This window comes from Lotus japonicus, chromosome 6 (assembly GCF_012489685.1).
Source record: "Lotus japonicus ecotype B-129 chromosome 6, LjGifu_v1.2".
In the NCBI taxonomy this organism is placed as follows: domain Eukaryota; kingdom Viridiplantae; phylum Streptophyta; class Magnoliopsida; order Fabales; family Fabaceae; genus Lotus; species Lotus japonicus.
The window spans coordinates 24274423-24287001 of NC_080046.1; the positions used below are offsets into that span (position 1 = coordinate 24274423).

General features: G+C 36.7%; 1 protein-coding gene across 1 annotated transcript; it reads right to left on the bottom strand.

The window, feature by feature from the left end:
* Window positions 1-5172: 5172 nt before the first annotated feature.
* LOC130725141 (ATP-dependent DNA helicase RRM3-like) lies at window positions 5173-8180 on the bottom strand. The gene is made up of 2 exons (XM_057576394.1): window positions 6965-8180; window positions 5173-6836 (listed from the first exon to the last, which is right to left on the bottom strand). Exons 1-2 carry the CDS (start codon window positions 8178-8180, stop codon window positions 5173-5175), a joined length of 2880 nt encoding a protein of 959 aa, XP_057432377.1.
* Window positions 8181-12579: the final 4399 nt, after the last annotated feature.

The window sequence follows — 12579 nt, forward strand, 5'->3', positions numbered from 1 at the left end:
AGAAGTTGAGGGTGCAGAGACGTATGTCCTGATCAATTGAGGCTAACTGGGTAGCCAGGTCTTCCTTCAAAGCTTGATTCTCCTGGACAGCCTCTTGATCCGCGGCATGGTGATCTTCTTCATATTCCAGAAGCATGCAAATGCCTTGAAATTGATCTTCAACGTCCTTCCGACGAGCGATCAGACTGAGGAGATCATTCAGAACTTGTTGAAGGTTCTGAAGACAGTAAGTTTGATGAGGTGTGAGCCAACATTTCAGAAGATTCTCAATCTTCTCAATAGCTTGAGAGAACTGAGAAGAAGATAGATTTACGCTCCATGGAAAGACTTGGTCAAATACCATAGTCTTGAGGTCAGAAATTAACTCGACAGTGGTCATTTTTGAACAAGAAGATAAGGAATATTGAAGCGATTGATGGAGAGGTGAATTGCGGTGTGATGAAGAAGAAGGATTGCAGAGATTATAAGGAAGAAAAGTAACAGAAAAAACATGCATAAAACTTAACAAAACATAAAGGCATGTGAGTTACTAAGAACGGTGCATTGAATCATAGATAAAGCAATTAACATAGTCAACATAAAATTAATGCAGTTAAGATAAATACATGCATGCAAGAAAAATGAGAGGAAATTCAAGGTTTGGAAGAGGAGGGAAGATTCTCAAGCAGGAGTTTCATCATATTTTCCATTCTGCGAGAAGATTCCTGAATCTGCCTGCTCTGTTCTATCTGAACAATCCCTTGCTGCTCAACCATCTGAAATAGTCTCTGCTGATCATCTTGAATGCGGTCAATTCTGGCAGCAAGAGTAGCAACTTCTGGAGCAGGAGCTGAGGGAGGAGCTTCTGGAGCTTGAGTATGAGTAGCAACTTCAGATTCTGAAAACATTGCAGTATCAACTTGAATTTGTTCTTGCTGCTCAACTTCATTAACAACAGCATCTTCCAGAATCACTATCCCTTCAGAACTTTCTTCTGCGGCCTCTTCTGATATTATCTCAGCATCATCTAAAGTACATTCAGAGATGACAGAATCTCTTGCAGCCACAGCTCTTCTCAAAGGTTCACAGACCTTATGCAGCACTCTCTGCCTTTGCTCATATGCTCTTTCAGATGCATTATGAATTCTAATGCGCTTTTCACTGTCCAGCTGCTTCTGAAAGTCATAACCTCTGTTCTCTGACCATCTTCCAAATGCAGACCATAGATTATCCACAAAGGAGGCATCAAACTGATTATCAGTTACCTGATATAACCATTGAAGTCTTCGGGTTGCCTCTTCAGAGAATTCCTGAATAAGCTGAATAAGATTCTGAGGTCTGAGGGAGGTTGCCAGAGTTAAGTCAGGCTGAGAAGTTTTGGCAGTATTTGAGCTTGAGGCATTTGAGCAATCAGGTCTGAGTTGTTCTGAGTGAGTGGAAGCAATCTCATGATCCTTCACTATCCCTGAGTGATCTGATTCAGCCATGTGCTCACCTTCTGAGATAGTGTCTGGCCTTTGCCTTGAGGTGACAGCCTTCTCAGGTGAAGTGAAACTCAGATCCTGTGAGTTGACTGCTGAGTAGTTGGACAAGGACACATAAGAAGTCTCAGCAGCATCTGGAATCTGATCTTCAAAATTGGAAGCAATTTGCTGAAGAGGCTTCACATTGAAGGGCGGTACAAGGATCTGAACATCATCATCATCCTCTTTTTCTGCCTCAGCAGGGATCTCACCAGTCTGGGTTATGAGGAGGGTGTGTGAAGTGGATGCAGGCTTGGGAGAGAACTGTTGAACTAAGGTTCTCAGAGTGGCCTCATGTTGAACAATACCTTGAATGAAGGAATTGAAAGGAGGTATTGGTTCAGTTGGGATGGATGTGGAAGAGGTGTAAATTGGAGTTGAAGGGATGGCTGTGGTAGCTGTTTGGATGGGAGATTTGGGAGCTTGAGGTTCAGCCTGTGTTTGAGGTTGTGTTTCAGGTTGAATAGGTTCTGTTTGGGTTGAGGTAGGCAGAGAGGTAGATATAGGCATAGGTTGCTCAGGTATAACTACTAAAGCAGAATCAGAGTTAATGCTTTCAGTAATTACCTTACTGGGGCTTCTGATGGGTGAGGTTCTGGTGAGACTTGTAGCCCTTGCTGGATCAGAAGTCCGTTTAGATCTTCTTTCCCTCTGTACTTCTGAAGTTGGTTCAGATGCTTGTTCTGCTGCTGTTTCCTTCTGCTGAAGTGGTCCCCTCAGAGGAAGCTTCCTTCTCTTCACTAGGGGAATAGCATCAGAATCAGTGGATTCTTCAGCATCTGAAGCTTCCCTTATACCTTGAATCACATTCTGGATGATCTCATGGTCATCCTGCTCATCTTCCTCTTCCTCAAGAATAATTTTGCGTCTCTTAGCCAGAGGCATGTCTTCATCTTCAGTCTCCTCACTTGAGGAGCCTTTCCATGTGTCTTCTGAGCTTTCAGAATCAGACATTTGTTGTTGTTGAGCTGAGGTTCTCTTCAGAGGCCTTCAGGAGATGGTTCCCTGATGATCACAGTCTTGGAAGCAGCCTTCTTCTTTGCAGGTTCCTCTATCAGAATCCCTTTGCCCTTAGGATCTGAGGGCTTGCTGCTTGTTGCTCTCCTGGATTTCCTGGTAGCCAGCTTAGGAGGACTTTCAGGAAGAGTGTTAACAAATTCTGTAAGGGTGATTGGATCACCTTGTCTTCTGAGCATCCTGACATATTCCAGAATGCATGCTGGATTGTCCTTCTTGGACCAAATAGGAAAGTCATCAATGGGATAATCCCTCTGACGAACTTCATCAGAAGTGTCTTCTTTGGGAGCAACTTGAATTTTCTCAATGATCTGCATCTTCTTCAACTTTGTGCCATTGAGAGCATCACCAATTGTCATGGCCAGATCTTCGTGGAGTCCAAGATCTGATAGAGTCTTGACAAGCTTGTTTTGGACGAAGATGTCTGACAGCAGCCTTCCATACGGAATGTAGTAGATGAACCTCTTGTTCTCAGAACCAGTTGTGGTCCTTGATTTCTCAACACACTCCTTCAGGTAATTGAAGAGTAGGAATGGCAGACATATAAGCTCACCAGTTGAAATGTAGTACATGATTACCTTCTGAGTTGTATTCAGGTAATCAGTTCCTCCAGTTCTGGGGTGAATGCAGTGCATGCAGATCTTCTGCCAAATCTTCATCTCAGACTTCAAGTCCTTAATGTTGTACTTGGTTTTCTGGTAAGACCAGTTATCATAGAGCGCCTTGTTGACCACGGTCCTCATCCCAGCAACATTTGCTTCAACATTCTTGATCCTTTTTCCCTACTGAAACTCCATACCGAGCAGTTTTGCTATAGATTCTTCAGAGATCACAATTTTCTTGTCCAGTACATGGGAGACGACGTAGTAGTCGTTGCAGACTGCGTTCTTCCAAAACTCGACAACCAACTTGTAATAGATTGGACCACAGAGCCTGTTGAAGTACCCAGACCATCCTTGCAAATTGACTTGGTCCCTAATATCAAACCCATGTTGAGCAAGATTATCAAAATCAACTCTTGCTTCGCAGCACACACTCAGTTCTTCTACTTTCTTTGCACAGGTGACTACATTTGGTGCATTCAGAATCTTCTGTGCTTCCTCGAATCTTTGCTTCTCTTGATCTTTGGCAGTTTGTGTGGTAGAAGCAGAAACATTCGCCTTAGGTTTCCTCGATTTGCCCATGATTCTTAGAGATGGAGGTTTAGGGTTCAGAGAGAAGAGGAAATGTTGGAGGAAGGAATATGAATGAATGCAATGCACACGGATAGTTTCAAAACCGTAAGTGTAAGTGAGTGGGAGATCATGTGTGACAGTGCATATCGTGGGTTTAATGGTAACCGTTGACAGTTTTAAGAAATTAAAGGCAAAATCAACGGTTATAAAATAGATAGTCTGAAAATAGCATAGTAGAGGAGAGTAGGCATCATCATTATAGCAGATATACCACGCGACTCAAGGAACTATGTCACAAATGAAGTGACACGTGTATTGTTGTCTACCATAGAAGTTTAACCAGTGGGTTAAGTGCTTCTGATCGAGTAACTTCTGAAAGGGGTAACATCTGATGACTTCAGAGGTACCATGGTCAGAAGTTCTGAAGAAAACCTTACTCTGGACAAAAATCCATGTTCAGGTTTTCAAGAATAAATAAAAACCTATCTTCTGCTAACAAGATGAAGATAACAAGATACCAAATCCAATGAGAGAAGTTTGAAGAAAAATGTTCAACAAACTTAGTGCCAAATGGCCTATCCCTTCAACAGGTTAGACGTACCTATTTTTTTATTAAATGAAGTTGCTTCTTTAAGTTAACAACGAAACCAATGAATACATAATAAGTTCATCTTTAACATTTTACATATAATAAATTAAATAATCAGATACTTACATGTACAAATACCAAAACCCTATAAAAGAAGAAAACTACCCCACCTAATACCCCCTTGAAAATAGACTTAACAAAACATGCCTCATTAAAACCTTTCTAGGATAAAACCCCCTTGGGAAAACCTAGCAAGAAAAAAGAGTACCTATTTTGAAAAGTCAAGAGGAATTTTCAAGGGTGTTTACAAAGAAAACTAATACTCAACCCAAACCCAATTGGTAAGCCTTCCAAAATCAAGACCAAACCTTCCACCAAATTCTTAATACAAAATCTGTACCTCCAGGAAATAACCAGCAGAGGTAGACTTGTGAAAAAGGAACCAGGAAGCAAAAGCCATTCTAATGGGAGCTCACCAGTTTGCATCAATCAAAAAAACCAATATCCTCCACCAAAAGAGAGTGTTGCAACACCATCACTTAGAGTACAAAATACGGCCATCCATACTTCATTTTAGTTGAACAAATCTGTTATTTAACTGAGCAATACAAGAGCACGGCTACAAGATCCATTCAAGCAATGTACACCTAAAATCACTTACCATTTATGAGAATCCATGCCTTCCATTAAATGGTACATAGGAGACCTCCCCATCTGGAGATTCATTTGAAAATAAAATAACTACCATAAATATTGAGTTAACATAAATCATAAAATTACTATTTATCATAGTATTTGCTTAAAAATTGTCACTATCTAAACCTACCTTATACTAAATTTAAATAAGGGGACCAACATATATAATTAGCAATTGACTCATCTTCATACCTCAGCTTAAATTTTTGAATACTTCTTTGTAAACAACATTTTTTGTGTGCTCCAAAGGCGGAACCTCTGTCTGGTCAACATAATTTTTCAATCCATCCCTTGATTTCACACGCGACAACGCAACATATAGTTGACCATGGGAAAAAACAGGTCTCGGTAAAAAAAACCCCACTCGAGACAACGTCTGCCCTTGACTCTTATTAATTGTCATTGCAAAACAAACACACACCGGAAATTGCCTACGTTGAACTTTAACATGTAGACCACTATCAGAAGGAACAATAGTCATGCGTGGGATGTATGTTTTTGTGCCAGCTTTATTTCTATTTAGCACTTTCCCATAAATCAAATTTGGTCTAAGATCCAACACAATAAGCCGAGTTCCATTGCATAACCCAGCTGAAACATCAATATTTCTCATTAACATAATGGGCGTTCCAATTTTCAAACACAACCTATGATCAGGAAGTCCAGATCCCTTATTGCCGTTCAAAAACTCAATGGTTATCCAATTTGCATCAATGGCTACATCTTCATCAACTTTGACTACACTGTCTGAACTTAAATACACTTTTTCTTTGCCAGGTACTATTGAAAGCACAAACTGGTTCACACTATCAACAATATCCAAAGTGGGAGCAAGAATAGCTATATCAATAAAATATTCCTCATCAAAAAATTTCCTTTGAATATCAGGGTAGGTGGAATAAACTATACTTGACACAGCATCATCTTTAAAGGGAACCATCAAGTCATGTGGAATATCTAAATCACATTCACCATCATTGTAATCACCCAAATTACCATCACCAATATCAAGTATCCACTTGCTAAATTCAACCAATTTTTCACGATCATGTAAAGAATCATTCCCATGCAAACGCATATTCTCAGTAAGTTTTAAGACTTTGCAAAATTTCCATAGTCTTGATGAGTTAATAGTAGCCATTACAATTTCTTCCCTACTTGCTTTCGGGATAATAGGAAGAGTTTGTCTAAAATCTCCCCCTAAAACCACAACTTTTCCACCAAAGGGCTTTCCCCCACCATAAACATCCCCAACTTCCATTATATCACGCAAGGTTCTATCAACAGCCTCAAATGCCCACCTATTAACCATAGGTGCCTCATCCCATATAATTAAACTTGTATGTTTAAGCAACTCTGCCTTGTTACTACCCAGCCTAATATTACAACATGAATCCTCATTTAACACAAGTGGGATACTAAATAACGAATGTGCAGTCCTCCCACCAGGTAACAAAAGAGATGCTATACCACTGGATGCAACATTCAACACAATCTTCCGCTCAGATCTTAATCTATAACTTAGAGTTTTCCAAAGAAAAGTTTTTCCTGTACCACCTGAACCATAGACAAAATAAAATCCTCCATCTGATTTATTAACTGCATCAATAACCTCATCATACACTTTCCTTTGACCATTATTCAACTTCATCAAATGGTCATTATGTTTAACTGACATATCATCAATGTCAAATCTTAACTCGTTAAACAACATGACATTCTCAAACTGAGGGACTTCATCTGAAATAAGATACGGAATGCCAGGAAAATCCTTTAGTGTTTTCCCATTATTAACAAACATTTTTTCAAGCTCAACCAAACAAAGCGTCTTCAAAGTCTGATCATCCAAACGCAAAGCTAGATAAAATAAAACAATTTATATAAAGTCAAAATAACAATTACTTTAACAACCACAAAGAAATGACATGTACAAAACATAAATATATACATGTATATAAACAAATACATAAATAAATAAAAAATACATGGATTGCAAAGTAATTTCCTTCGCTTATAAAGAATTCCATCGGCTAACAACCTCCAAGTTTCCTCAAAAACTTTTCCTGGTGTGACAATTGAATTAGATAATAGCAACACCATAAACAACTTTCTAACAGACATACCACCTGACAATTCAGCACAATCAATTAATCCATCAATAAATTCTTTATCATCCTCTAATAATCCCAAGGCAGAACATGCTTCCTGAAAGCTCACTCGAACAACACCATCAACAGTTCTCAAATCGGCATAACTTGTGCATCCACATTGTAGATTTAACAATAAACGCAAATAATATACCTCCCCACACCCCAAAGGTATAAAATTCATTCTTCCAATGGAAAACCCTCTTTTGCGTGGTCGCCACTCTTTATCTTTAGGATGCCAAACAAATAACTGCGGATACTCAGCATATGTCAAATGCCTACCATGTTCATATATCATATTAGCAACCATCCACCCAGTAAACATTGTTTCAGACATCTGACCTCTTTGAACGACCCTATCAATTGGTTCTTCATTACCATATAATACAACTTGTTTGTTGGGCATATGAAAAGGTAATCGCTGAACGGGAGGCCAATGATCATGAATACGAAATGAAAATGATCTCCAAGCAGCTTCACAAGCAGACAAATAACGACAATCATAATATTGTTGGATCTCATCAACCTCCGGCACATTTTGTCCTTCATTACATTCATTTTTCATTGAAACTGTAACCCGATCAACTCCTTTGTTGATATACTTAAATAAGTATTTGATGCAATTCGATTTGTTACAATATTCAATGTTAATGTGGGCTTGGTACTTCATCAACAATTTTGCATTATAAGGAACAACATACCCATTATCTAATTGAACATCACGTCTTTCAACAAAAACACCAGTGTTCCTCCTTCGATATGTCGGATAACCATCAATGTCAAATGAGGTCTTATCCACATATTTCTTAGGAAAAAATTTGGAACACCGACCATTTACCATGCACGGAGAATTTTTTCTACTACTTCCACATGGACCATGGACCATGAACATAGAAACAACTTCAAATAGTTTCGGGCTAGCAACTGGATCAGGTAACTCTGCACATATAACTGAATCAATTTTCTCTGGTGTTGTTAGCTTTGAACCAGGCGCTAACCAAATAAGTATATGGGCATGTGGAAGTCCCCTCTTTTGAAACTCAATGGTATACATTCCTATAAATAAATTAATCACCCATATAATATTTTTCAATATCTACATATATATATATATATATATATTATATTCAATTGAAATATTACTAACCAGCTGAGACTTTCCCAAAATATTGACCTTTCCTCAAATCACGCATTAACTGCTTCACTTTAATATGAAAATCCGACACGAGATATCAGGGCGATCATAGGCATTCAAGCCTTTTTCAGAAACACACCTTTGAATTTCAAGCCACTTTGGGTTGCAAGTAACAGTTATAAAAAGATCTGGATATCCAACATGTTTGCAGATTGCCATTGCATCTTGACAATTGTTAAACATATATCTTCTTCCACCAGTAAATGATGAAGGTAGAACTATCCTTATTCCAACTGATGCTGAATCGACATCACCTTTCTCCATAGCCTCCTCCAATCCAGATAAGAAGTCCCGACGTATTGTCTTTTGATTACCCTTGATATATGACAATCTTTGAGCCTCAATCATCGAATAACAATCCACAAGAAATTGTTGGAATAATCTTCTACTACGCAATATAACTGAATCCTCTCTCATTCTTTCATGAATTCTAAAAGAAATAAATTCTCTCAAAGATACTCGTACTCTCTTTTTAAAAACACGACCATCTCCATCTTGGCGAAACAAAATATCTTCTTTATATCCATCTTCTCCATTAGGAAAAAGCAAAGGATATTGCAACGGTAAAAATGAAGTGTGTGTCTCATGAATTCTTCTAAGAGTACCATCCATTGAACTAACAACTATGTCTCGACCACAATCAGTAGAATCAAAAATCACCAACAATTAAACCAGCTACCTCATCCACAGAAGGTAAATTGTACACTCTTGGGTCTTTGGGTCTAGCCCTAAACAATCTTAGAGAAATCCTTAACAATGGGTTGATAGAAATGAAATCACGTACCTTTCGAAATGATTTCACCAAGACATTACACTCATCAACCATTGCCAAAAGATCTTCAATTAAGGATTTGTTTAGCTTACAACTTCCATCCGAATTCCTAAACAATAAAACAAAAATATTAATAACATTAAAACATAATATACAACATTCATAAGAAAAAATAGCATTTACGTACCTAAAGTGTGAACTTCGATTTTGGATCTCATTCTGAGTATCATAAACATAAAGTTGGGCAAATTTAGGAGTCTCTCCCACATTTGGAAGCAAGCTACCAATACGATGATAATTTTGGCCACTAATAACAAATTGTGGTGGACCGCCTCCGTCATTTAGACCACTTTCAATTTTTCCACCAAATGAAGTAAAAGCAAAAGCACTATTATAACTTCTTATATTTGCCAAGAATTCCCGACTACGAACATCATTTCCCATTATCAAATCCCATAATAAAGTCGGTGGCTTCCTGAAGAAAGGAACTAACACTTTTCCGTTTAGACAACACAGAGAAAAAATTGTGGGAATATTATTCTTTTTCTTTCTAACTCCTTCAGCATACCAATGCAAAGCCCCACAATACTGACACTCATACTTCATGTCTCCAATATCAGAATATTCTGCATTTAAATTCAATAACACTTACATGGAAAATTTTTCACAATCAACCTTTAATTACAAATTTATATCATAAAACAATAATTTACCCTCAAACTCATCTAAATTTTTTACTGCAAGGCATATCATCTCGTTCACCATCTTCACTATCTTCACTTTCATCACTTGATGAACAACCACTAAATGTTTGAACTTCATCTACAAATAGTTGCAATTATTATTATTTCATAAATACAAAGAGTAGAACAAAAAATATAATAAACATTATTCAAAACCTCCATTAAAAAAAAAGCAATTCTACTCTATTGATCAAAAAGTTAAGCGATATGCATAAAAATATTTACTTAAAAAAATAATTGATTTTATTTTAAGTGAATTTTTGAATAAAATAATTTTTTATTTAAGTTTGTCAATAAGTTTTTTTTACAAAAGATGCAATTTAAAACCATTTGGAGATAAATATTTCAAATATAAATTAGGAGCAATATGGACCATTTAAATTTTTAAGAGTGTGTTTCATTATGTTCCACCATTTTCTAAAGAACAAAAATGTGATATTCCAAGAGCATTTAATTTTCTTCTCTTCTGCTCCATCATAAAAAAATAACAATCACAGAACTGAACTCAAATGTGACATTCCATTCACAAATGTCTACCAAACAATACTTTAAATTATAAATCAAAATCATGGTTGGAAAATGGAAATGAACTGTCCTAGACACCAAAAATTGGCCATAAAATTATTTAAATTATATACCCTGGCAGCTTATCATCTCTACTAATCCAATTATCCACACCAACATCAAACGCGCCATCTTCTTGTACTGGACTTAAAAAAGTATACCTTATATTAATTTCTTCAACTTCAGATTCATATCATATCATATGACACCTAAATAACCTCCATTGTAATATTTTATAATCCACAAAATCATCCCCTTGGATTTAAACTACTAACTCAAAAACAATTATCTTTATAATCCCACTTTTGATAATTCGTTCATTTGACAGTTAATATTACTTATCTTAAAAATTTCTAAAATCAAGTTATATATTTTTCACTCACTCAAAATTTCACATTATAAACCATTAGAAAAAAATACCAGTATTAGTCGACACCGATGACGAGGAAATATCCATAGCATCATAAAGAGTGTCATTAGCCAAACTTGAGGTAACCCTTGAGCACACTACCAAAAGATAAAAACTAATGTAAAAAAAAAACCTTCACAACAAAATAATCACTACTAATTAACATGCTAAGTTAATTAACTCAACTGAATTTCTCTTGGCGCATATATCTTTGGCCTCTCGGGAAAACATTTCTTTTTGTTACCCCTTGTTCTTTCTTCAGATAATGAGGGCACCGATCCCTGGTCCAATACCTTACCAAAAAAAAACACAAAGGATTAATAAGCTCAGCTCTTCTCATATATTCATATCAAACACTTTAATCATAATTCTTTCACACAATTGATATAGAAGGAACACATATTTACCTGTTGATTTGCTACTGGACGACATTACTCTTTTATATTTTCTAGGAACACCAGCCATGACAAAGCACCACAAATCTGCCCACACTAATTACCTAAAAAATTTAACAAACATGATACTAATTAAATGAATATGCCAGAAAAAAAACCAATTGTTCCTCACTGGTTATACTTCAAGTCTTACCTATTCTCTTGGACAACAAATCTAAGGTAAGAGCTTAGAAAATAAGGGCAATAAAACAAACACAATGATCACCTAGCTTACATGCTCTTCACAAATGAAATTTTACAACCTACTTGTACTATATTTATACTGAAAATGTGTTTTTTTTTGCCTCCGCGGGTGTTAAAGGTATTACCTCTATAGCAAACTAAATCCAATATACTTAGAGTCACTTTTTCATGAAAATGATTCTTCCCAAAAAAAGTAACCAATTCATTACAAAAGTCAATACTTCTCTAGTACACAAATTTTTAAAAATTTTAATGCGTTACACTTTTTACATGATAAAACAACTCTTCATCCTTATATTTTGTCATCGTACCAATATAGCTTCTAGAACAAACATAAGCTAAAAAAAAACTTTTCCACGAATGACAAAAATTTACTAATAAATGTTAACTTTTTACAATGCTATGTGAACTTCTCTTAGTCAAGTACCCTATGTTATGTACTGAATACATATAACCTCTATCATAAATAGCGTACTACCAAATTCAAATAACAAAATTATACATACTTCATAAATCAGGTATTTACATATACTATACTATTAAAGTAAGAACAAAATAATTTTCCCACTAATACTTTATGGTAACCCAAATTTGATTAAAATACATTGCGTTACATCATACATTTTATTTTTCCTAAAGTCTAGAATGGAGGATCCTTCCTCATTCTTCTGCACTCTTGACGCTGCTCTGACCTCTCCCTCTCCAGACGATCCAGTGAATACTGGATGTTGTTGAGACTGACGTTCAGATCTTCCCTCTCCAGAACCTCTTCTGTTGTCTTGAGCTTCTCCTCTATGGTCTTCCTTTTTTTAGCCAGCTCAAGCTGGCTGAGTTCTTGAACTTCCTCCACGAAGGCAAGAAAATCCTTCAAGTCGTTCTTCAGCTCTGGACGAAGGTCCTCCTCAAGCAGTGTCCTCGTTAGCTCTGATATGGTCGTTGTACCCTCTGGATGCCTTATGTTCAAAGAACAAGTCCTCCTCACAGGCCTTCCTTCTGAGCTCCAAGTCTTCCATGTATGATGCCATTTTTTTAATTGTTCCAGTCCAGTTGTGAAGCTTACCCTCTCTCCATCGCTTTATATAGGCTTTGATGACCCTAGTTTAGTAGTATTTTTAGGGTCATTTCTTAGTTT